The sequence below is a fragment of the Solanum stenotomum genome, chromosome 8 (genome assembly GCF_019186545.1).
Source record: "Solanum stenotomum isolate F172 chromosome 8, ASM1918654v1, whole genome shotgun sequence".
Taxonomy (NCBI): Eukaryota; Viridiplantae; Streptophyta; class Magnoliopsida; order Solanales; family Solanaceae; genus Solanum; species Solanum stenotomum.
Genome location: NC_064289.1, coordinates 14421349 through 14445590, shown reverse-complemented (window position 1 = coordinate 14445590; position 24242 = coordinate 14421349). Strand labels below are relative to the sequence as shown.

The following is a 24242-nucleotide window of genomic DNA, read 5'->3' as shown; positions in this document are numbered from 1 at the left end:
ATTTGGAGCTCGCTTCGATGAAAAGTGGGTCCCACACCCAGTATCGTTTTGAGCCAGATTCCACAACTGCTATCTAAAGTCTCGGGAAGTGAACAAAGGGTCGTTCTAGACCAAAATCAATATTCCGAAGCTAACCTAGCTGTCAGAATTTTCATCTGAGCACGACTTCCAAGAAGGTTGACCAAAGTCAACTTTTCAAGTCGTTACAATATGTAACAATATTTGATCAAGTACTTGCTCTCAATATTTCATCACATACTATGTATTTGTTCTCAATATAAGATAAAATAACATAAAGTGATTAAATAATACATTTTCTTTAATTACAAACACATTATCAAGGCTCCAAGCTCTTAGATACTATCCAGCAATCCAAACCCATTGCATTCGACGAATTGCATTGTCACACAACAGGATTTGGGGAGGTTAAATTGTTGTACGGGTAATCAAATACTTAATAAAATGCAAGCGAATATGACGTGCACGCGGCTTTGGAATCATTTGTTACCATGGGTTCCAATCAACCTTTAAATTCTCATGGTTCATTGAGGACTTATCTGGCAAATGCTTCATTATTCCATTTTGCTTCAACAATTTTGGCAGCAATTCGAAGACAAGTTGTATGAATGTCAAAAACTTGGCATGTTCCATACCCATCAGCAGACAGTCATAAACATTCATGCGACCCTCGTGCAAGAGGATCTCAAGAGTCACAAAATGAGTTTTGTTCAAGTTCATGACTGCCTAAAGCCTTTTTGCACCAATTCAATCCATGCCTCCAGGATATGGTCTAATGCCCTTGAGTCATCCGTAGGAATATTTGGGTCAGATGTTGCCACAGATGTGTCATATGTTGCTACAGATGGGTGATATGTTGATACATATGGGCATCTGTAGCAACATTTGTGTCACATGTTGCAACCGAGGGATCATTTGTAGCAACATATGAGTCATCTGTAGCAATATTTGTATCATATGTTGAGATAGATGGATCATATGTAGCAACATATGAGTCATCTGTAGCAACATTTGGGTCACATGTTGCTACATATATGGGTGTAATATAATAATAGCTTATTGCATCATGAAGAGGGTTATAAATATTTGAAATATTTTTGGCAGTTTTTGTTTTTGATCTCAATCACGTTGACAGTTAATTCAAAGCTCTCATGACCCCAAGGATAGTTGTTGAAAGCCTCAAATTCACCCATTTAAGGGATATGTTGTTGTTGAGATCTTCGGTCAAAAGTACATTATGTACAAACCAAAGTAAGCACAATGACTCCTTATGCTTCCTTGGTATATTCTTGACATTCAACAAATATATTAAATCAGGATTTTTGAAGCTTGTGCCAACAAGGGACGCCAAGTCCTGCTTCTCAGTTGATTGTCTTATTTCTTCCTTTCCTCCTTTCTTTCGTCTCCGTAGATCTTTTTTTACTATGAATTCAGGGACTGGCTCAAAAGGATGATAACATTTTAACCCTGAAACTATGGCAAACTCTCTTCTACCAAAAATGAGTGGCATGCCACAATAATTAATCAAAACCTCATCATACTTTTCAGGATTCTGAAAAATGAACCTTCTTTTCAGAAGTTCATAGACCATGGTCATTTGAAAACGTGCATTATTATTCTCTGGCAAATCAAGAAAATGACCAAAACAACTATTCCTAAAAAAATCTTCCAAACCATTCTGCTTGAGGGGTGATCCTGAAGGTGTCGAAAGGTTTTCCCATTGCTGACCTTATAATGCTATCACCAGTAGCATTAGGCAGCAAATGCATAGAAAAAGTGTGTGCATTGATAGTTTTGATCCCATCTTCCTCAACCTCTTTTTGTTTTCCTTTGTCTTCATCAACTTCATTTATTTTTTCTTCTTCCTCCTTTACTACTTCTTTATTTTTTCCTTCTTTTTCCTCAACTTCTTTTTGTTTTTCTTTATCTTCCTCAACTTCTTTTTTATTTCCCTTTCTTCCTCAACTTCTTCTGCTCTTTCTCCATCATTATCTACTTCATTTTTTTTATTTTTCTCTTTCTTCATATTTTTTTTAGAAAATTCTGCTTTTACTTGAGAAGAAGAAATTGCTTCAGATGCTAGTTCTTCTAAATGAGTGGTAGTCGAATTTTCATTCTTCTTCCTACAAGTTCTAGTCCTAGGCCTCTTCTGGATCTTTGTGTCATTTGTTTCTTTTGTTAATATAATTTTTCTTTTGACATGAGCCATTATATTTGTATCTACAACCACAAAAATAACAACAACCAAACACAACACAAACAACAACACAAACAACAAATACAATTCAATACCACACATGAACCAACCAACAAACCACAAAACCCTCCATAAACCCTAACCAACGAATTACAAATTAAGGAATAACTATTCAACCATCCTACAAACAAAAGGAATAACTATCCAACCATCCTACAAACAAATAAGTGATAAAACCACTAAAAACATCCTGATTTAATATCAGTAAGTATTTCTCAAAACCCTAATTAAATTTTACCTAACAAGATATCAACGATAAACTAGAAATGATGAGGGCAACGCCGCCTTGCTGGATCGCAACAGATTACCACTGATGTTGTAGAAAATATCGCAACAACAAACCTTGATCTGTGAAGGAATAATGGAATGAGAGAAAGGAAGGAAAGAAGAGAAAAGAAAACGAAAATTAGTAAAATTAAATTAAATTTGGAATATGAAATGACCTTTGATCTTTTATAGAGAAGAGGAGAGAGGGAAAAATGAAGGGACAATTGTTTTAAACCTTTTCAATTTTATTTTTTTTTGAATTTTGACAATTCAAAGTATGACATATGTTGCCACATATATCCTTTCTGTTGAGGCACATGCATATAATTCTGTGGTGTTTTTTACAACATAGGTTATATATGTTGCCACAGACACCACATTTCTTTCTTTCCATCATAATTGACATTTGTTCCAACAAAATAAAAATAATATTAATAGTTATTAATATTAATATTATCAACAAAAATGAACAATTGATGACAATATAATGTTGCCACATATCTCCTTTCTGTGACATATGTTACCACATATCTTTTTTCTGTGACATATGTTACCACATGTATCCTTTCTGTTGGGAAACATGCAGATAATTCTGTGGTGTTTTTTACAACAGAGGTTATATATGTTGCCACATACACCACATTTCTTCCTTTCCATCATAATTGACATTTGTTCAAACAAAATAATAATAATAATCATTAATATTAATATTATCAGCAAAAATCAACACTTCACCAATTATTTTATACAACTTATCAACAAAAAGGTAATTCACAATAATATACATAACCATCAATCTAATCAATGGTGGTAACCACAACATTTTCATCGAACTTTGCTTTTTTAGGTCTAGGCCTCTGTGAGTCTTCATTGTTATTAGCATAGCCACTCCGAGCCTTTAAAATCCCATAATTCCATAGGAGTGAAGCATATCTCAAGCGAAGGGATTGAGAAATAATTCCATCAGATGGTATTTGTAGTCCATCACTCAAAAACTCAGTGTATGCAGCTACAAAAACTCCACAATCACTGCATGGTATATCATCAATTAGAAAATATAATAAACCTAATATTAACATCACATTTCGATAGTGGTAAGACTAAAAAAAAATGTGATACTACTTACAGACTATTGCTTGCTTGTTGGGCAATACTAGTAATATGTATGACTTCGAATGAGTGAGATTTTTTCTTGCCCTGGTAAGATTCAAGAACTGACCAGTTGGTTCGGTCTTTTTGCTCATAAAATTCGCTGGATTCAAGATACTTTGACAACATTGTAGACAATTTTTGAATCTCGGTGCATAATTTTTTGTTAGTCCTAGATGAGGACATCGAATCATACACCGTTATGTGTCGTTCCTTCAATACAACGTCTGTCAAGACCTAATGAAACTCCCCATTACAATTTACAGGGACATAAACCTCATCTATGAGGTGCCAAGGCAGTCCAGCAGGTATACCAAACCCTTTGATAGTGCTAACGATTTTATTCTCATATTCAGGAACAACACTGACATTGTCAATGTATGTTTTGAAAAAACAATTAGTAGTGGTATATCAATATTTAGAATGACTCAGTTGCTTCGACTTCTTCCGCAAATAGTATAAAATGACATCCACATACTGCACAGATGCATTAACAAGTGTATTTATGTATCAATTCATTTGTATGTATTTATGTCTTAATCAAAAGATAAAAGTGGACATGAATTTTCCTCATCAGTCCAATACTTATTGGGTTGAGACATTACGTAACAGTCATTCTTCTTTGGAAATGCAAATACAAAATCAAGTTGTTTGAACTAAAGATTCGAGCAATTGGCTAAGTAGTGATCGTCCTTGTCTTTTCTGCAATTTTGTAATTATTATAAATAAATATTTAGTGGACAACAAAAAGAAATACTAATAATAGTTGAACGACTTTACTTTTTTGCATAATGCTTGTAAAAATCCTCGTTTATCCATTGCGAGAAGGATGACATTAGTTCAGTTGGACCCTCGTCGTCAATGTTAAAACCTTCAAATGGATATTGTTGCTTCACATCATAACTGACGACTTCAACTTTCTTCTCTTTCTCTTTCTCTTTCGCTTTCTTTTTCACTTTCTCCTTCTCCTCTTGCTCCTTCTCCTTCTCCTCCTCCTCCTCCTCCTTCTCCTTCTCCTTCTCCTTCTCATTCTCCTTACCTTTTGGGTTTGAGTGTGATACTCGAGCAGTAGTCATTGATTTTTTTCTTTCACTAATTATAGATAGTGATTGGAAAATAGATTTTTTCAACCTTCTACACTTCAAAAGCTGTGAAATCTTCTTGGATGTATGGACATCATTATTATAAGTAATTTCCTTAAAAATATCAGTCAGTTCTTTAACACGACTAATAAAATAATCGTGTTGCTGCTCACATTCTTCGCATAGACAAAAAGAGCATTTGATGTTAGAAGAGGAAGCAATACCAATAAAAGATTGAGTTGTTGTCATGGATGAATCTTCTTGTATCATTTCATCTACAAGGTAAATAAAAATAGGTTGAGAGTTTACAATTGATTATAAAATAATAATGGATAGCAATTTATACTTATGTTGACACAGATGGATATTATGTTGCCACATATGTACCTTCTGTTGCCACAAATGAATCTTCTGTGGCCACAAATGAATCTTCATGTGCCACAGATTAATCTTCTATTATTATAGATGACCATTTTGTTGCCCTAGCACATAGGTGATATGTTTCAACATATGACAACTCTGTTGGAATATATACCAATATATCACTAAAATGTAGCAAATCAACATATCACTAAAATGTAGCAACATACGACACATCTTTCAACAAATGAAATATATGTTGGACAACTGAACAAGACTATATTTCTAAAATCATATGAACAAAATGGTCACAAAAAGAACAACAAAAGCAACAAAAAAAACGAATTTTCACTGAATGTTAACAATACATATACATTTTCTCAAAATTAGGGCTTTTTTGGGTTTGTTGATTTTCTTTCAAAAACAATAAATAATAGCTACCATTACACCATTATTCAATTTTCACATCTATAAAACGATTTATTGTTCATTAACCCAAGAAAAAAACTTAGTATTGTTCGAAAATTGTAAAATCTTTCAAAAAAATGACTTACTCATTTTAACTTGAACACAATCTTCAGTTCAGAAAGATGAGAGAGTCACGGTCGGAGATGAGGAGGAAGATAAGATAATGGGAGAGAATATTATTTTGATAGTAGATTTTTGGATTTTCTAAGGAAGAAGAAAAAGAGAAGAGAGAACGTTGGGAGAAGAACAGAAAATTCTATTTTCTTTTACTTTTTTTTTAAATGGTTTGGATAGAATTGTAAAAACTTAAAAAATGAAGTGTTTTCTTTGTATTTTATAAAAGATTAGAAAGTTTTGAAAATGTGTATTTAATCCCAGATTTACTTAATTACATTTTAAAATAGATTTGATAATTTCTTGGTCAAAGTGTCACTAAAAACCAAAGTAAGACTTAATTAACACGTTTCATTTAATTGTCTCCACCGAAAGTTCAGGGGGTACTGAAGCAATTCGGAAAAGGGTCAAAATTGCCCCCAAATTATATGAAATAGACCATTTATACCCTTCGTTACATTTTGGGATAAAAAATGCCCCTGATGTTATCCTAAGAGACCACAAATACCCTCAAGAGTTAACACCCCAAATTTTTGTTGACATGGCAAGCCACGTGGGACTAATCCTTTCACCTAAGCGTTGCCAACTAGGATTCACTACAAAAGAACTAGACCTTTAGCGGCAACAATAGTCGCCACAAAAGCCCAGAAAATCGTCACTAAAAGTTTTTAACATTAAATTCTAATTTTGTGTTTTTTTCTTCATTGTTTTTAAAAAACCAAATATGATATCGATTAAGTCTATATGTTTTATTTTTATGTCATATGTAAATGTATAAAATGTACAATGATGCATTATATATATAGTAGGAGATTTGAATCGAGAAGTAATTTTGATTATTTTTCGTAATAATATTGGATGTTTTTAATATGGATATTACAAGTTATTTATTTTAGAAAATTAGGTCGCAATCGAAAATTAATTATCATATTTTTTTGTTGAAAAAATAGGTTTTACTAGCGAATGGTTGTTGGAGCNAACTTTTCATCAATTTTCCTTCAAACCAACTTCGAAAATACAATAATTAGGACTCGGGGCAACTATCGGAAGGGGTAAAACAGTCATTTTATGAAAATTTCCAAAAATGACCTTTAGGGTCATTACAATTTGTGGTCTCCTGAGATAACTGCGGGATATTTTTAATCCCAAAATGTAATGGAGGATATAAATGGTGTATTTCGCATAGTTCGGCGGCAATTTTGACCCTTTTTCTGGAAGCAATTTTATAGTAGGACGGTGTCGCTCGTTCTTCTTTTTCCGATCAGCTAGTGAAGTAGACGCCGAGCCATGGCCGGAAGGAGTCAACCTCCGTACAGGCCAAGACCCAATTTTTCCTCTTCTTCTTCCAGATCCTTCCATCCTTCTCAACCTTCCCGCAACTCTCAGTCCCACCACACCAAAAATGTCAATTTTTCTACGCCTAATAGTACCCAAATTGAGAACAACGCTTCCGACAAGAAGACGAGCTCAAGCAGTTGGGATAAATCCATTGATGAAGATATTGATGACATTCAGAATTTAGTTGGAACTTGCCCTTTCATGTGTCCTGGTACACCAATTCTCTACTTTTTTCCTTTATGGTTTTTTTTTTTTTTTTATGTGCGCTAAAACGGAATTAAACCAATAAATGCATAAACTATCAATTTGAAGTAAACTCTAGAAGGAGGTGCTTCTACTGCCTTTAAATCCTGGACCGTGTGAACCTGTTAAATAAGTTTAGTATTTTTTCTTTAAAAAAAATGCAGTTGAGGAGAGGGAAAAGCGAGAAAGGCTGCGAGACTTAGCTGTGTTTGAGAGGCTACATGGAAATCCTCGTCAATCATCACCAAGCCTTGCTGTTAAAAAGGTACTCCCTCCCTCCCGTTCAATTTGCTTGTCTATTTTTGACTTGACACAAAATTTAAGAAAATAAATAAATAACACTTTGAATCTTCTGGTCTTTGATTAAAGATATGTAAAAATGTATCACAATGTCATCTCGTGGACTTGAACATGAAGTGTTGAAATTAAAGAGTTGCCAATAAAGTAAAGAGACATTCTTTTTAAAACGAATTGAAAGAGAAAGTAAGACAAATAAATTGAAATGAATTAGTAACATTTTGGGTATGCTAGCACGTAGGAGGAATAATTTTGATTAGTTATTTCTTTACCCTGTTTGTTTGATCAACTGAATTCCAAGGATAACTAGTCTCAAGTCCAGTTAAAAGAAGAAGGTTTGTAGGTTGATGACCAGAGAAAGAATTATGAATCTTCTGAATACTAAAATAGCCAGCGGGTACACAGTTCACGTAGCTAACCCCAACTGGATTCATATTGAGGTGTAGTTGATACTCTATTAATTTGTTTGATCAGCTGAACTGAACTTGCTCTATGTTTCACTTCACAAAACATTTCTAGTTCGTAACCAGCTTGTCCAATATGTGGAAACAGTCTAAATTGTAATAGCTCATCAAGCATTTAATATGGCCAACTTGTGATCATCTATGCATAGTAATGGATCATACGGAAAATGTTTTAATCTTCACTGATAATACAGGTGATAGGTTGTGCTTGTGTTGCCATTTGGGACATAAAAGTTAATATTTAGTTTTGGACTGTCATATAACAGTTTTACAATGCTACAATGTATGAATACAATAATAGACTGTTAGACGGTAGACTAAGACACTAAGTGACTCTCCAGTTTTGAGGTTCTGTAAAAGAGATGAAGAAACAGCTGGAGAATACGACAAATGTAAAGCAATTTAATATAAGGAAGTAGAAAAAAGTTGGTGACTTATCTGATACCAAACAATTTTCCCTACCATGCATTGACTACGTACTGCCAAATTTTAGATATTAGTGCCAAATGGTTAATACTATCCAAGCCAAGGCTCAATTTTCATCGTGGATAACAGAAAATGCTTTTTCCCTGGGAGTTAGAAGGCCCTTGAGTGTTATCAAAGGCGCGCTTAAGCCCTGAAGCGAGGCTCAAACCATGTTGAGCGCTTCGCCTCGCTTTTTGTGCGCTTCAGTGTCGTCATCAAGGTTCAAAAGACTAACTTTTCCTTGCCAATGAGCCTCTTATGAAGAAGTGACACTAAACAATTGATATTTCACTTTATCATAAATTTTTTCAATTTCTTTGGTCATAAATGTGTCATTCATGTTTATAATTATTAGTCTTGGACTAAACATATATATTTGTATTTTTTTCTCCCTTTGCGCTTTTTTTCATTAAAGCCCACGCTTTATTTGCGCTTTGCACTTAAAGCCCCCACGGATCTTAGAGCTTTTTTGCGCTTTTCGCCTTTGATAACACTGTGGCCTTCCTTGTTAATTTTGGAGGTAGAAGGCCACCTGCTTCAGCTTTCACATGTAAGAATTATTAACATTACAGTCCGTAGCTAAAAGCATTAAATAGATATGCTACTCAATAATGTTAGAGAGGATAGAAAACCTCACAAAGTCACTTGGACAAAAGTAATTTTGTGCAATAAGTTTCAAAACAAACTGGACTTGCAACATTGATAAAATGCTGAGCTCTGAAGGGGTAAACAAATATCTATCGCTAAACATTCTCATTTTTATCATGTTGAAATATACCCCAGAGCAGTACTAAAGATTCCAAACAGTATTTCTTTTGCTTCGTTTGAAGACAATGGAATTTTATTTCAATGGTCAAAAAAGAATAGCATGTTCATATCTTAAAAGTTTTCCTATTTCCATTATAATGTACCATAGTCAGTAACATCATTTCTTTCAAACAAAAAAGAAATCAAGATTCAATCCCATCCCAGCCAAAAATTGCTGGAGTTCTAAACATAATGAAGTCCATGTGCAAGTGACTTTTGTCCAGGCTAATTCACCCCGTTTGTGTGTGGGACTAAGGTTTAAACTTGACTTGATACATAATTAATACGTTTTTTTACTTACAGCATATATGAGCAATCTTCTCTTCTACAATCTGTACTTATAAATCCAGTGTTAGTTGTGGCGAAAGTGATCTTAGATTCTGTCTACATGCTTTTGATCTTTCCTAAATTTTATTCACAACTTCAGTCTTTGTTAAATGATGGTTTATTGAATTTCTCTTTGTTAGTTCTGCAGAACTATATCCGTAAAGACTTTGCAAGATTCTGATGTGAGGCCTCTCTCGGTGTTGGAAGATACTTTGAACTATCTGTGTAACTTGCTGGACTCTACTGAGCATCCCTTTGAGGTGGTTCATGACTTTATCTTTGATAGGATGAGGTCCATTAGACAAGATCTGAGTATGCAAAATATCTCTTGCAGTCGAGTGGTCTCTATGTATGAGAGAATGGTATGCTTATTTATTCAGGTTATCTTATTCAAAAGAACTTGAATTAGAGCTGGAATGATATACATATATGTAGATGTATGAATCATGATATTGTTGCATCTTTTGTAAAATGAATTCAAAAGATGAATTGAATTGATAATAAGAAGTGGATATGCTGTTAGATGTGGATGGTGTATCCGCTACTATATACAATTCGTAAACTATTTATTGATACAAATTTAGCCATTACGCTACCTTAACCGCTTGTCCGTGTTATCCTACTGCTAGTTTCTTGCATAACTTCATCAGTTCCCTGTCTATTTTAGGGAGCAAGAATTCTGTTGTAAATAGCTTTTGTAATTATGCACCTTCAGGGTGCTTTTGTTAATGATTTTCTTTACCTTTCCTCAAACAAAAAAAAAAGGCGGGGGGCGGGTTAAGGAATATTACTGACTTGATTGTTCACATTACACAGTAGGGGACCTTGATATCGGAATCCTCATCTAATACAATAAGGTAGGCGATTGTTCGCTATTTATAGGGTAAGTATTTGTTCTCCTGCAGTGTAGAGAGTATTTTAAAATACCACATTAAATACTCTGCATGTTCAGTTATTTAATACAATGAATGTAGACATGTGGTAAATTTAGAAACATTTTACCATATAACAAACTTTTCTTGATCTAGATATACTCCCTCTATTTTATTTTATGGGTCTTAGTTTAAGACTTTTGATTCTTGTGTCTTGAGCTAAAAGTATATATAACACACCAAAAATATACCGACTCTTGTAGTCTTAAAAACATGCCATTGCAACTGCAGTAGCTGAGATACTTGTATCAAGGGTTACCGATCCACGTAGGCATTAGGAGTTTTGGTAGAATTCTTTTGAGATGGATGTAACTTCATACCTTTTACAGCAGATGGATAACATTGTTATGGGAGCTATTGTCTAGGCTGGTGGTTTGATATATTTTCTATTTTATTGCAAATTTCCCTCCTCTTTATTCGTAGTACCCCCTTCTTTGTTGATCTTTTGTTTGGCTGGTTGTAATGATGAAGAGGCTTCTTATTTAGGAAACGAAGCAAAATTATTTAATTTAATGGAGTCTAGGCTTAAAATGTTCAAGTGATCCTTCTGTTAGTATAACTGCAGAAAGTTCAGAATTATGTAGCTTTAATACATTTTTCTCCACAGGTTAAATTCCATATAATTTCCCAGCATAAACTTAGAAGATGTAGCGGTTCAAATATTTCTTCGCTGTCATACCTCAACATGGAGCAGCTAACGAAGGCATTGGCGACTTTATTTAATCTTTATGAAGCAAATCGAACTACAGCGTCCATCTTCGAAAATGAAGCTGACTTTTTTTCCTTTTATGTGCTTCTCCACCTTGATTCCAAAACCCAAGGAACAGTTACGTTTTTTTATACTATCGTTGTATTTATCAAAGATTGTGAGTTGCAGTTGAATATCAGGTGCTTACTCAGAGACCATTTTGTTGTTCAGTTTCACTAAACATTGTACTACTTGATTTGCAGGGGGAGACACTATCTTTATGGTTTCGCCGTGTTCCTTCTCACATTATGAAGTCGACAGAAATGAATTTTGCTCGGAAGATCTTGAGGTAGATCAATGGCATTTAGTATCAATTACCGTTGATAGTAGAATACATTTATTATTGTACATGGGAAGGTCAACTTTTACTTCTTATTTTGTGGCAGATACTTTAAATTGGGCTTCTACAAGAAATTTATTCATACAACTGAGTCCGAGGCATCCTACTTGCAGTATTGTATTATTGAACCTTCTATCAATGAGGTGAGTTCTTGTATATATGCTCTCTCTCATTTACCTGATAAATATCTATTCACCACTCCCACTTTCCGTCACTGTTGGAATATAATTGGGGTTTGATCCTTCTCCTACCATATGAGTGTGCTTCTTACTTTGAAGAAACTGGAAACTGAGGCTGGTCTGTAATGGCAGACTTTAACTTATAGTGTGAAACATCCCTAGCTAATGCGAAACCAAATGATCCATTGTTAGTGCTTTCACAAATATCACCACTTTGTAAATAGGGTTCCTTTGTAACTTTTATTATCTTTCTTTTTTATTTTTGGATAAATTGATTCACCTTAATTTGCTCCATTTGCATTACTAAGGTTCGAGCACTAGCTATTTCCTGTGTGAATTATGGAGGATACAAGCCTCAGCCTTTTCCCTTGGCGACTCTTTCCAAACTCCTAATGATGAAGGTAAAATTCTATTTTGACTAGCTGAAAAAGTTCAGCTCTTCACAATCTGGTTTGGCTGCTCTAATGTATGGTTATTCAGGAATGGGATGTAGCATCTTTCTGCAATGACAGTGGCCTTCAAACCTCCGTCGACGAAGAAGGAAATAGCTGCTTGCCTACCAAGCAAACAACTCTTATCCATCCAAAGGGAGGGCTGCACAAGTATTATCCTCTGGAATCAGAACGGTTTGAGAGGTGAGTCCTACAAATTTCTTCATTCATCCCCCTACATAAACAATTCAACTCGTTGATGAGCTCTCAGTTACCACGCCAAAGTAGAATATGTGGAAATCCAAATAATACCTTGTACTTGCGTGAAGGATCTGTAGATATGGAGAAATTCATCAATAAAGTCCACCATCATGTATTCATGTTGCTAAAAGAATTCTCGTGTATGTATGTAGATGGATATATAATTAACTTTCTTCTGCTACTGACTTAAAAGGACTTAAAGATACTATTCACTTTGTCCCAGTTTGTGTGACACCTCTTTACTTAGATGAACATATGGGTCTTCAGATGGCAAGCCATGAAATAACCCTCTCGATGTAAGCATTTGCATTAGACGGCTTTTCTTTTTTAGTCGTTCCTAAAAAGAAGACATCTTTCTACATTCACTAACAATTTAACTTTAAAATTCTCATTTTACCTTTAATGAGATGATTTATAACCAGATAAATTATTAATGCTTATTTTAGACTACAAATTTCAGTAGTCTTCTTCTCATTCTTAATACTCCATCCCCAGTCAAAAGCCATCACATAAAATTGGGATTAAGGGAGTAACTATTTAGTTGCACTTTTACTATCTGATGCCAGGGTTGAATGATTGATCTTTTTGGCATAATTTTTTGAAGTACTTGAGATTTTGTTTTTCATGGTTGTATTACCCCGAACTTAATGGTACCTGAATATACAGTTCAGAGAACCCTATCATTGTGCAGATTCCCCAAGCTAATCAACCTTTAGTGTTTCAGGTTTTCTGTTGAACTGTAAGAGCTTTGATGGTTCAGGGATGAAAATTTGTCCGAAAGCATTCAATTTGCCGAGACGATAAAGCTGTTAAGCTGGTTGGATTCATAAGAACACTGGAGCTCTAGATCAAATTTACTTAACAGTAATTTTAATGTTGCTCAATGCCAATTAGATGTGTTTTAAAGTTTGTATTATATGAACCGAAAAAAATAACAATTTGTATTTTGCATATTTCTGGAATCTAATTGTAAATGTTTCACCCTCACAGTTCCTCTCTTCGCGAGGCATTATATCTACTTCATATGTATATGGATGGAGAAGAGGAAGAATCTGTTTTCAAGTCTAATTTATGTATTAATTGAAGTCTCAAATTATTTATTTTTTCAGTAATACTATGCAAAGTAAAATTTCGTATGTTCTTTTTTTTGCACATATAGTTCAAAAACACTCATGGAGAGAGTGACAATAGTATTTTTTTTAATTTATCAATGCTAACAGAAGTGTTTTAAATAATTGATCAAACACAAATTGTCTGTAACAACAATATATAAGTATGGCGTCTAAAAAAACCTAGGGTATAATCAGAGAAAAAATCGATTCTCTAGAAACTCCATTTAGCAAAGAAAAAATACCTTTACTGCAGATAGATATATAAGACGAATTAAAAGCACAATGTATTATCCCGTACAGTATTTCTCATTCCCAAAGAGCGATTTATGATATTCTTTTTCTCCGTTTAGCTTCTGAATTGCTCATGTCTTCTCCTCTTAGCATTACACTCTCCTCATCCCTTCGCTCTTCATTACCTCTCCACCGCCATGTAAGCCCTTCTCCTGTCAATTCTTATTCAATTGCACCAATTTGTATTTCGTATTTTCCATTTAGAAAAACAAATAATATTAACCGCTTTTTCTTCTTTTCAATGTGAGTTTGATAAAGCATAGTGGATCTTCAATCTGAACAAAAATATTTGGAATTTTGAATTTTTTTTATTAAGACGTTGTTGATATATGACAATTTTTTGTTTAATTTCATTTGTGAAGGTTAGCATTTCCAACGTGCTCTGCACTCGTCATTTGTACCTGCGGCAAAAACAGTTCCCTTCCAGGCATCTGCTTCGTCTCTGCTCTGTTAATAGTGATCATAATGTAATTTCCTGTTTTCTTTTTGCTACTACCTCCTTGGCAATTTAAGTCTCTTACTTTCCTTTTTGGTGTGTCATAAAAATAATGTCTTTTTCTATATATAGTTCAATTTTCAAGTTTTCTTTCCTGAGTTGCATAGTTCTTTCATTCCTTTAAGCACCAATCTCCTTTGTAGCTAGAATTCTTCTATTTGGAATGATCGACCTCACCTCATTCATGCCAAAACTGGTATGCTTCCTAAAAAACAAATTATTGAGTAATCGAAGGAAACACGCCAAAATGAAGCGGAGTGGACATAGGGGATTCATATAGCAAACCTCAACTAGTTTGGAATTTAGGTGCAGTTGTTATTGGTTGTCATATCAGGGAATGCACACACATTTAAAATTAATAATACATAGTAGCTTTGAATAATTCTATTCAGAATATCAATGTCTTTCATTAGTCTTCATTTTAATGTTTCCCCATTCTTATCCATAAGAAGTCCCTACTATTATTCATGATGTAGTGATTTATCTCATAGCTAACCTCTCTACTGTTTTGCAAGGCAAGGTTTACGAGTCACCAGAATTTCAAAATAGTCCTCTAGATCAAAAAGGTATTATCCTAAAAAGTAAAATGTGTATTTGATATCTTCCTAACAGTGCGTATTTTATCATTTCCCTACCAACTAAACCGTGTAATTGGCCTTACTTTCAAACAATGCTAGGTACTGTAGAAAAAGATGAAACTAGTCAAACTGAATCACCCACATCAAACACGTAAGTGCTACTTTTTGCGCTGCTTTGACAGTGTCTCGAAAAATTTGAGACAGTTGAAAGTGCTATCTATGCATTTATGTTCGATGTTTCTGTATTTTGTATATGCTTCGCTTGTGGATTAGTTAGTGTTTGTGTAATATGTCTCTTTGTTAGAGCAGTGACAAGATGAGTAGTTACTTAAATGGAGTGAGTGTTCATAAGTTGAAGGAGTGCTACGCTGTTTAACGATGACTCCACTATGATGAGCTAATCATTTCTTATACTGTTATAGGCACAATCCTCCTTCTATGTACTAAAATGTATTGTCTTAAGAGTTCGTACCAGTTAACTACTTGTGAAATGGGAGAGATACGATAGAGGATCTCAGAAGCAGCAGAAATTTGGTGAAAGAATTGTTTTAATATAGGGAAAATCCAAAGTTGCTCCTATACCATCTGAAATTGAGCAAATTTTCCCTTCGATTGACTTTTGGTTTAATCATGCCCTTGCCACTAGCAAATCATCTCATATTTTTCCTTTCCATTATTGGAGCTCCAGTGTGAAATGCGTGGAGTCCACATGTCCAGATTCTTCAGGGCAAAGATTTACCCTTAAACTTTTGACTATGGTTCAAAATTTGGCTCACATTGGAGCTTTGTTAGAGGTAAGGGCAAAATTGAGACTTTGTCTGGCAACAGGGATAATATTAGACCAAAAATCAAATGGATGGGAAAGTTGCTCAATATCAAATAGTACAAGGAAAAATTGTCCCCTTTTCCTTTAATATAAAATCTCCTCTGTTTGGATCGGATAACTGATGGAGAAGTTCCTTCCTTTCTCAATGAAGCATAGCATTGTGTGGAAGGCTAATTGAAATTTCTTACAATTATCAAAATATTGAAAAAGGAACCTGCAGGAGAATTTTATTTGTCCATAACTCCTTATGGACTGTACTAATATTCTTTATCGCCTATTGGGTCATGTGTTTTTAAACTTATGATAGGGGCCACATTTTCAAGTTTAATTAACATCTTGTTCCTCATCCCTTTCTCAATTATTGACATAAAATTTTGCTCTGATCTTGGTATATGTTTCTTATCTCTTCTGGAATGGACGGATGAATTTGCTTTCACTTTACGTCTTTGTTATGCTGAGCAGCCGAGGTTAACACTAGCAATATCTGGTGGAACACCTAATGTTGAGATCTAACTTTTTTCCCTTGCTGGATATCAGGGTTCTGACGAGATTGAGAAGATATGGTGTTGCAGGAGTATTATCATATGGACTACTAAATACTGCATACTACCTTACTACCTTTCTTATTGTGTGGTATGTCAAGTGATATGAACAACATAACCAATAGTTGTTTGTATTTCTTATTCCAATCTTTTATAGTATTATTGACCAGCGATACACTATTTCCACCAGCATTCGCTCTTTAGAAAACTTATAAGCCTGAATGTGGAGATTCTTACCTAACCCAAGTTTTACCCTGTGAGAGAAATTCATTTTTCAAGTTCATAGGCAAACCTCCATAAATAGAATGAAAAAGATATTCTTGTCAATACTCAATGTGAAAACCAGTTTGTGTCCGGAGGCAATAAGCCTAATAAGTATTAAGCGGTAGTTGATAACAGCAATATTACCAAGCGGCAGAGAAAATATATACAATATTTTGATCCTATTTGAAGCAAGTCTCAAAATTTGTTGAAAGACCAGAATTACATCTACCTGTCGGACTATTTCAGACTGCATTATACAACTGCTCTGCTACACAATAGCATATGGTTTATCCATCTCATTCTCATCAGCATTTTTGCTTTTTTCCTAGGTTTTATGTTGCTCCATCACCTGGAAGAATGGGTTACCTTGCAGCAGTTGAACGGTAACTGTAGCTTATGGGTTCTTTTCTTTTCTGGTAGATTTATGTTCTGTTTTCTTTGGAGAAAATTTTAGTAGTTCCACATCATCTGCAGGTTTCTCAAAGTAATGGCCATGGTATGGGCTGGTAGCCAGGTTACAAAGATTGTCCGAGCAGGCGGGTAAGAATCTAATGCTGCACATGTTTGCCACAGAGTAAAATACTATGAGTCCTCAAGCCTTTCGTTTGGGACTTAGTGTTAGAAGTGAACATTCATATAAAACAAAGTGATGAAGGATAGATAGAGAAGAGGACAGTTTGGCCTACGATGCTACAACTTAGATCAGCTTCTTAATACTGATATTTTGCATCTGATAAAATTACCGATAGAAGAACAGCATAAACATGATAAGTTCCTGTTCATGTAGAATTCATTCAGCAGACGTAGCAACAAAATGAGATGAGTATTTCTCTCTTCAAATGACACCAATGGATTTTCTGTCTTGAGAGATATTTGACTTCTACAGATTATTTTGTATGAGAAACATTGTAATTATGAGCTGTGACCTGTGAGTCAATCCTTACCATCCCATGTTTCTAGGAGTGAATAATTTGTTTTTGCATCATATACTTTGACATAGATTTGCATCTTTGGACATGCTTAGGTTGTATACCTTTCTTCCATCCTTATAGATTTTCCCCACCAAACGATAATAAAAGAGGAATTGCTGATCATGTTTTATATAGAATTAATCTGGTTGTATATTAATTAATTTTTGTGTTGTTACACAATTTTGTTTATTTTTTTATATTCTCTTCAGTATGAGGTTCAGTCTTCAAAAATCAGCTCTGCAGAAACTTTTTAGCTCTTCCACATGGTATGTATCTTATCTTTGAGGATTTGATATCTGGCAATGTTCTGACTCTGTAGGGCTTTAGCTCTCGCTCCTTTTGTGGACACAGGATTATCATGGTTTACAACCAAGATGAAGTTTGAATCACAAGGGAAAGTAAGTGAAATTTTGAGTTTTCTGGGATCGTCATTGTAACAAGGTTTTTGCAATTCACCATGTGATCTTGTAATCCAGGCTTTCGCAGTTGTTGCCGGGTTTTGCTTTGCTTTGGCTTTTATGCTGTTTCTCATAATTACATTACTCTGGGCGTGAAAATTTTCTGTTGTTCATCCATCCAAGTGGGGATCTACCGAGTTCTTCTGCTGAAGGTAATGCTTGTTCAGGAGAGCACAACTCTAATCACCCTGTTTTCAGTTTTGTCATTGTTTCTTTTCATTATTACGTTTAGGAAACTCGTAGGCTAATTTCTCTTGTATTTCATCTTCAGTCACTTTCCATGCAAATTTTGTACGTGGCCTTGGACGATCTGACAAAAGATGATGCATACCCTTCCGACTTTTTATCATGATAGTAGTATTGAAAATACTTGTATCTCGTTGCCAAGAATTGCTTGCAAATGGTGTTGTCTTGTAGTGCTAAGCTTGTGTATCTTTGAAGTAGCCTTCGTCATGTAATCTGTAGGAGATGCAATCGAAGCTCTCTTACTGTTTGAGTAATCAACTAGTCAATGAGAAATACTTCTGTCTGAAATACTGAAGTCATCCTTTGGTATTGGTTGTCATAATGTGCAAACTGACAATATACTTACGTTTAAATGTTCATATGGATTGTTGATGATTATATTTAGATTATCTCTTCTCTCTCTCATCTGTTTTCTGTTAAAACTTTCCAAATGCAGTAGTGTAAGGAAAAGCAAAATGGAGATTCCTCTTCAACACAGCCCCTATTTCCTTTTCCTGAATTCAATTTTCACTCACAAAGTTTAACCAGGAAGCATAGAGTAGATATTTACCTTAGTATCTTCAAATTATTGTAGCACATGGTGGATATTGATACCTTATACCCAACGCAAAAAGTAAAGTCTCAGATTTGCCACAAGTAGTCTGGAAAAACAAAGTTGTTCAAGAATGATGTTTCTACTGCTAGAGAAGCTGGAACCTTAAAAGTGCCACTTGCTGGTCTCCAGGAACCTAGAAAGCAAATATAAACTAAAAGCCTCGCGGATAAGTCTCTCACCCTAATCGTTTCTTATATATAACATTTCCGAATATAACAACCTGAAGCAACTGTTTCCAAATTAACCGAAATTCGCTTGATAGACAAGGATAAATTCCACACAGGAAAAATGTTGTTTAACGCATAATGTATCCATGAGTAAAATCCTTGTACTAAACATGTTGGCCATTCGACATTCATAAATTCAAACAAGCAACACAAATAAGATTAGCAAACTACAGTGTATTGCTGAAAAAACTAAAAAAGATTTCAACCTTTATGGTTGCAATAAACAATTTATCAAATAAACCACTATAATACCGTAGTCTTATGGTTAGAACAGGAAAATGGAACTCTACAAAAGTGCTTGTTGGATGTTGTCATTTATGCCCTTCTCAATACATACAAGGATACAGTGAATAGCTAACAAGACATGATGTTCTTGAAAGTTCAATAGCATGTGTATACCGGAAGTTTTAAGAGCAAAATCATACTGTTTTGCGTTTCATCGCTTCCTGGCACCAGCTTCTCACAAATCAGAGCCAACAGGAAACTGAATCCCCAATCAATACCACCCCACATAAACACACTGTTAGTCCTTCAGAATAAAGCAAAAATATCAAGCAAGCTGCGTAGCAGTCATGTTACTGAAATCCCCATCTCAAATGCAATGACTACCCAGAGTAAGTCTTCAAATCCACTCCAATTTGCCTTGATATTCCACACGATATTTAATTTTTCCTGCTGCTGAGAGTGCCTGGCTTGTTACCTTCGCAGGCTTTGTAGTGTACTTCAATTCAAACTTACGGAATTTCCTGTTATTCTCGTCTGTACTAGAAGGTGCATCTGGTGGGATCTCATTTAGGAACTCGTCTGCCACATCTCCGTCTTCATCTATTCTAAGACGCTTGGCATACCATCTCAATCCCTAAGCATGGAGAAAAATGTGAAACTATTAAAGATGTGCATCACAAACTTACCAGTTATTCTAAATTTCTGAGATAGCAAAAGCAGATAACAGGATGCACTCAGCATAAATCAAGAAATACTAGTCATTTTTAATGAATGAACAAGTCGAACACGATATGGACTATCAAACAAAGCTGTCATTCTCTCTTCACCATCAAAGAACACGCAGTTTTACTCATATGATTCAAAATGAACCAAGAAACTTAAACACTCTGGTTTATTTGTTAACTTTAGGATTTCGATTAACACAAGGAGACCAACCACCAAAGGTTCCATCAAAGAAGCACCAGCAGGCATTAATAAAATGCAGCAGGACCACGGTCTCAATAAGTTAAATTGATTAGAAAATCTACCATGTACTCTCTAATCTAGAAATTCATTTTTTTATAGACGCCTTTTTCCTATTTCTTATGTTTTAGAGGGATAGGAAGGTTGGCTATAGATGAACTTTGAGTATGATACAGAGGATTAAGAAGTCCTTGAAGTCGAAAGAAGACGATGAAGAACAAACTAATGAAATAACTATTCTTTCCGCCTTTCAAATACTCTTTATCAGATGGCACACATAGCCTCATAGCTCATACCACAGAAGGTTATTGGAAAAAAACCCTGATCTCCCAGGGTCATCAGTATGTATAACAAGCTAGGAGTGAGGAGATACCCGGAGGACTTTTGTGCCTTATCTCAGCAAGTCCTGGAACTTAGAAACCTAGCCACATATGGTAGAAGGTCCAAGAAGCATGTTTTAGGCACAGGGCGCAGTTATGGTATGGACTTCAGCGAAGAAGAAATGGAGGTACTATACATATGCAGGTATGATGCAAAGAGAATACGTACACAAAAAAAATAATATTATTTTGACAAGTTGAGAAAATCACCATCAAGTGAAGTATAAGCAAGAAAATCATGTCCAAACTAATTTTAAATTTCTGACTCCGTTTCAAAAAAGAATGACCTAGTTTCCTTTTTAGTGTGTTTCAAAAAAGAATGACCTAGTTTCCTTTTTACTGTGTTTCAAAAAGAATGACCCCTTTCCTTTTTTGGCAACACTTTAACTTCAACTTTCCACGTGACATGTTTAAGGCCACAAGAATAAAGGGCATTTTGGTACATTTGACATAACTTTAATTTAGAACCACAAGATTAACAAGTATTCTTTCTTTTCTTAAACTCCGTTCCAAGTCAAACTAGGCCATTTTTTTTGAAACGGAGGGAGTACATGCAAAGATGCATTTTTTTAGTGGCGAATTCAAATTTAATGACCAGCTTTCTAATCCTGTAACTAAATTCTAATTTCATATTCCAGATCAAAACACATTCATTCGTAACATTTTCTTAGCAATTTTTACATCAATGTACCAACAATATTCATTGTTTAGTGTCACATTCTTCAAGATGGGGCCTCTTATGCCTTAGTGCCTCGGAATCCACACAAAATTACTGCTTAAGTGAGATGAAACGTCCAACTCGGACTTCACTTAGTTTCAGGATAAATAGTACCTCAAGTGACCCTTTAACAACACCTCATCTAGGCTTGCAAATAAAATCCTAACCTACTTAGTAATCCTTCATAATAATGTCCTTCCCTTTGCAGGGTTTAGGATTTAGGCATTTCAACTCCTAACAACTCTCTGAAAGCTAAATGCCTTGTGTATCTCTTTAGTTGGAGTACTCCAACCCCTTGCAAATAATGTTGTTCCCTTCCTAGACTTTGTTACTTCAGCACTTTTTTTGGTTTCCTTATTAGCTCCCCGGGCCTAAATGTTCTACAATGTTTGGAGCTAACATCTAATATTTCAGTAATTTTGCATCTTTCTTTTTTTGATGGGTAAAAGTTTTTATTAATATGGTCCCAAGATGTTACAGGAGCAAGTACAAGACAAAGCTACAACATCTCCACAGTCATACACTCATACTACATATTCCCCCCCTAAAAGATCAAAAAAATCCAAATATTGTTCCATCCTATCTAGGGTACTGCTATAACACCAAAAAAAAAAAAAAACAAGTTTTTGATACATCTATTTTTACTCTAGCAATCTGCGGTCGTTTCCCCTCAAAGCATGTCTTGTTCCTTTCTAGCCAAACAGCCCAAAATATGCAGATGGGACATCTTCTTGACGCCAGCAATGAAACAACTTACCCCTTCCAGGGAATCTATCATCATACCCCAAAATCTAAACCAACAAACAAGCGAATATTGCATTTGCAATCACCAAATGGAATTTTTTTTAAAACCGAAGATAGTTATAAATGAGCTGTGTTTTCAGTGGCTTAACAGAACCTGTCCTGATAAAAAAGAAAGAGGCTGAAGATAACCCGAAACCAAATGTTGGAGGAGTCGTCTTACCACCCAACGATTATGTTTAAAAGTTAAACTTGTAAAGTTTCAAAACTTAGCAACCAAGTTGAAGAACAAAACTCTTTCTTTAGATCGGATGTCGTTCTATGTTTGACACACTCTTCCATGGAATTTCATTAATTGGACAAAAGAAGAGACTTGAAGAATTAGGCCTAAACAATGAGGACACATCATAATCTCGCCCCATACCTCTCCTCAAGGATATTTCATAAACAGCATAAGAGGGACCTGCAAACGACAAGCTTTATTTGAACCATTTCTTGATTTGTGCATATCATCTTTGTGCAGGGGCTATGCTAAACTTATGTATCGTTCCAATTTTATCGGATGTCTTTAAAGGGACTGGCTCTATTTAGTTCAATATACTTCTCTTATGTGATCCAGACAAACTTATAGCCTAGACCATCACAGGAACCAATATTTGTAGGCAAAAATCTGACTCCTCTCTGCACATCATGTCTGCAGGTGAAAATCTTATGGCTTGGTTGCACAAAACAATAGGAGGATCTCGAAAAATTACTAAAAGAACAAAAGGCTACAACCTAAAAATCTTAAATCATACAAGGATGTTTAAACTTCATAAGAACAGTTTTGTATGATTACGCTGGAAGATCCATTGCAGTTAGACAGCTTCATATATATCATGATCTACATATGGTAAGATATGCACATTCCTTAAGTACTAACAGAAACCTAGCGCAAAAGAAGAGAAACTGAATATTTGCATCCATGGAACCTAGAAATAGCAAAGAATGAGGATGTCTCTAAAAGACTAAAACTAGGAGTGCACTTGGAACAATCCAAAACAGGAAATAGAAAATTTCAGGTAAATGATTCAAGCTGTGCAAAATCAAACCTCCTCTCCCAGGACCTAAAGGAAAGTTAAAAGAAAGAACATAGTTTCCACTCATAGAAGGTCACTGATCATGGAAACTTCCAATTCCAAACTGCTACAGTCCAGTGAATAACTACAACTTCAATTACTGCATAAGCAAAATACAGATTTTCCCTAAGTAGCGAAATGTAACTCTTTCGTTACGTATATTAGTCCAATTACATCATTATTTGGGTTGTGTTTGGCAGAAACTATACTTCAGGATTTATCTTTCTGTTTTCGTATAGCAGTAACTTGGCAGTTGAGCGTGCACACAGTCTAATTAAGCCGACCTAACTAATTTGGTATAGATACATAATTGATTGAATTTTCAACAGTATTAAGGGCTTTTATAGTCTACAGATCATTTAAACTAGAAAGCTGTAAGCAGTAATGATTAAAACAGAATTACAGGTTCTCAAAATGCAAGTTTCCTCATTTTTGTTTCCAGTAATTACCTGAACGCCTCCAGCACCTCTATTACATTGAACAAGGATAGGACCAGGTAGATCTCTGGAAACAGGAACTTGAACAGGGACACTGAATCCTTTACGAGGAAGATTAGTGTGAGGTCCTACGTTTTCGTCTTCTACATCTCTCACTTCGTGCCCTTCGTCCTTTGAAAACCCTAGAAGCCCAGCTAATCTCCTAAATATACCCATCACTTGTGCTAGATAGAAGATACATGCATTTCAAGTACCGGCAAACGACGGCAACACTGAAATCACAATTGGCGGCAGATCTTAATAAGTCTTTCGTCCTGATTGGTGATCGACGATGACAGTGCGATAAGCTGAAAAAAAGGACTAAAGTTGCCTCTTCTTCTTTTTCTTTTTAACTTTCTTCCTCGTGCAAATTTTGAAAACGCAATTTTTACTTCTGTTAACCACAAATTAACGTTAAAAGAATTGCTCCTACAAGGGCAAATTAGACCTTTTAATCGTTTTTAATTT

General features: G+C 35.0%; 4 protein-coding genes, 1 non-coding gene and 1 pseudogene across 9 annotated transcripts in view; 2 read left to right on the top strand and 4 right to left on the bottom strand.

The window, feature by feature from the left end:
- Positions 1–3339: 3339 nt before the first annotated feature.
- Positions 3340–4767, bottom strand: LOC125873528 (uncharacterized; annotated as a pseudogene).
- A 2166-nt stretch (positions 4768–6933) lies between these two features.
- LOC125875070 (SAC3 family protein C) lies at positions 6934–13575 on the top strand. The gene is made up of 9 exons (XM_049556141.1): positions 6934–7264; positions 7461–7561; positions 9797–10018; positions 11196–11414; positions 11540–11625; positions 11723–11819; positions 12164–12256; positions 12336–12490; positions 13272–13575. Exons 1-9 carry the CDS (start codon positions 7003–7005, stop codon positions 13288–13290), a joined length of 1254 nt encoding a protein of 417 aa, XP_049412098.1. The 5' UTR covers positions 6934–7002; the 3' UTR covers positions 13291–13575.
- A 409-nt stretch (positions 13576–13984) lies between these two features.
- LOC125875086 (uncharacterized) lies at positions 13985–18850 on the top strand. 5 transcript variants are annotated; one of them, XR_007447341.1, is made up of 10 exons: positions 13985–14089; positions 14313–14417; positions 14967–15012; positions 15124–15175; positions 16388–16483; positions 16986–17039; positions 17131–17196; positions 17947–18025; positions 18104–18237; positions 18768–18850. XR_007447341.1 is itself a non-coding variant. In XM_049556167.1 (9 exons), exons 1-9 carry the CDS (start codon positions 14024–14026, stop codon positions 18179–18181), a joined length of 633 nt encoding a protein of 210 aa, XP_049412124.1. In that variant the 5' UTR covers positions 13985–14023; the 3' UTR covers positions 18182–18252. The 5 variants fall into 5 exon arrangements, 2 of the variants coding, with proteins under 2 accessions (XP_049412124.1, XP_049412123.1); XR_007447340.1 differs by lacking the exon at positions 18768–18850 and adding an exon at positions 18551–18597; XR_007447342.1 differs by lacking the exon at positions 18768–18850 and adding an exon at positions 18357–18518.
- Positions 18851–19373: 523 nt separating this feature from the next.
- LOC125875090 (uncharacterized) lies at positions 19374–24117 on the bottom strand. The gene is made up of 2 exons (XM_049556171.1): positions 23748–24117; positions 19374–20012 (listed from the first exon to the last, which is right to left on the bottom strand). The coding sequence occupies exons 1-2, from the start codon at positions 23949–23951 to the stop codon at positions 19776–19778; spliced, it is 441 nt and encodes a 146-aa protein (XP_049412128.1). The 5' UTR covers positions 23952–24117; the 3' UTR covers positions 19374–19775.
- Positions 19660–24242, bottom strand: part of LOC125875055 (inactive poly [ADP-ribose] polymerase RCD1-like) — a 485870-nt gene continuing 481287 nt past the window's right edge. The window contains exon 7 of the mRNA XM_049556124.1: positions 19660–19673. The gene's annotated coding sequence lies outside the window, so the exon portion shown is untranslated. The remainder of the gene's footprint in view (positions 19674–24242) is intronic.
- LOC125875346 (U6 spliceosomal RNA) lies at positions 22658–22758 on the bottom strand. Its single transcript, XR_007447409.1, has one exon. It is a non-coding gene; the product is annotated as a U6 spliceosomal RNA (small nuclear RNA).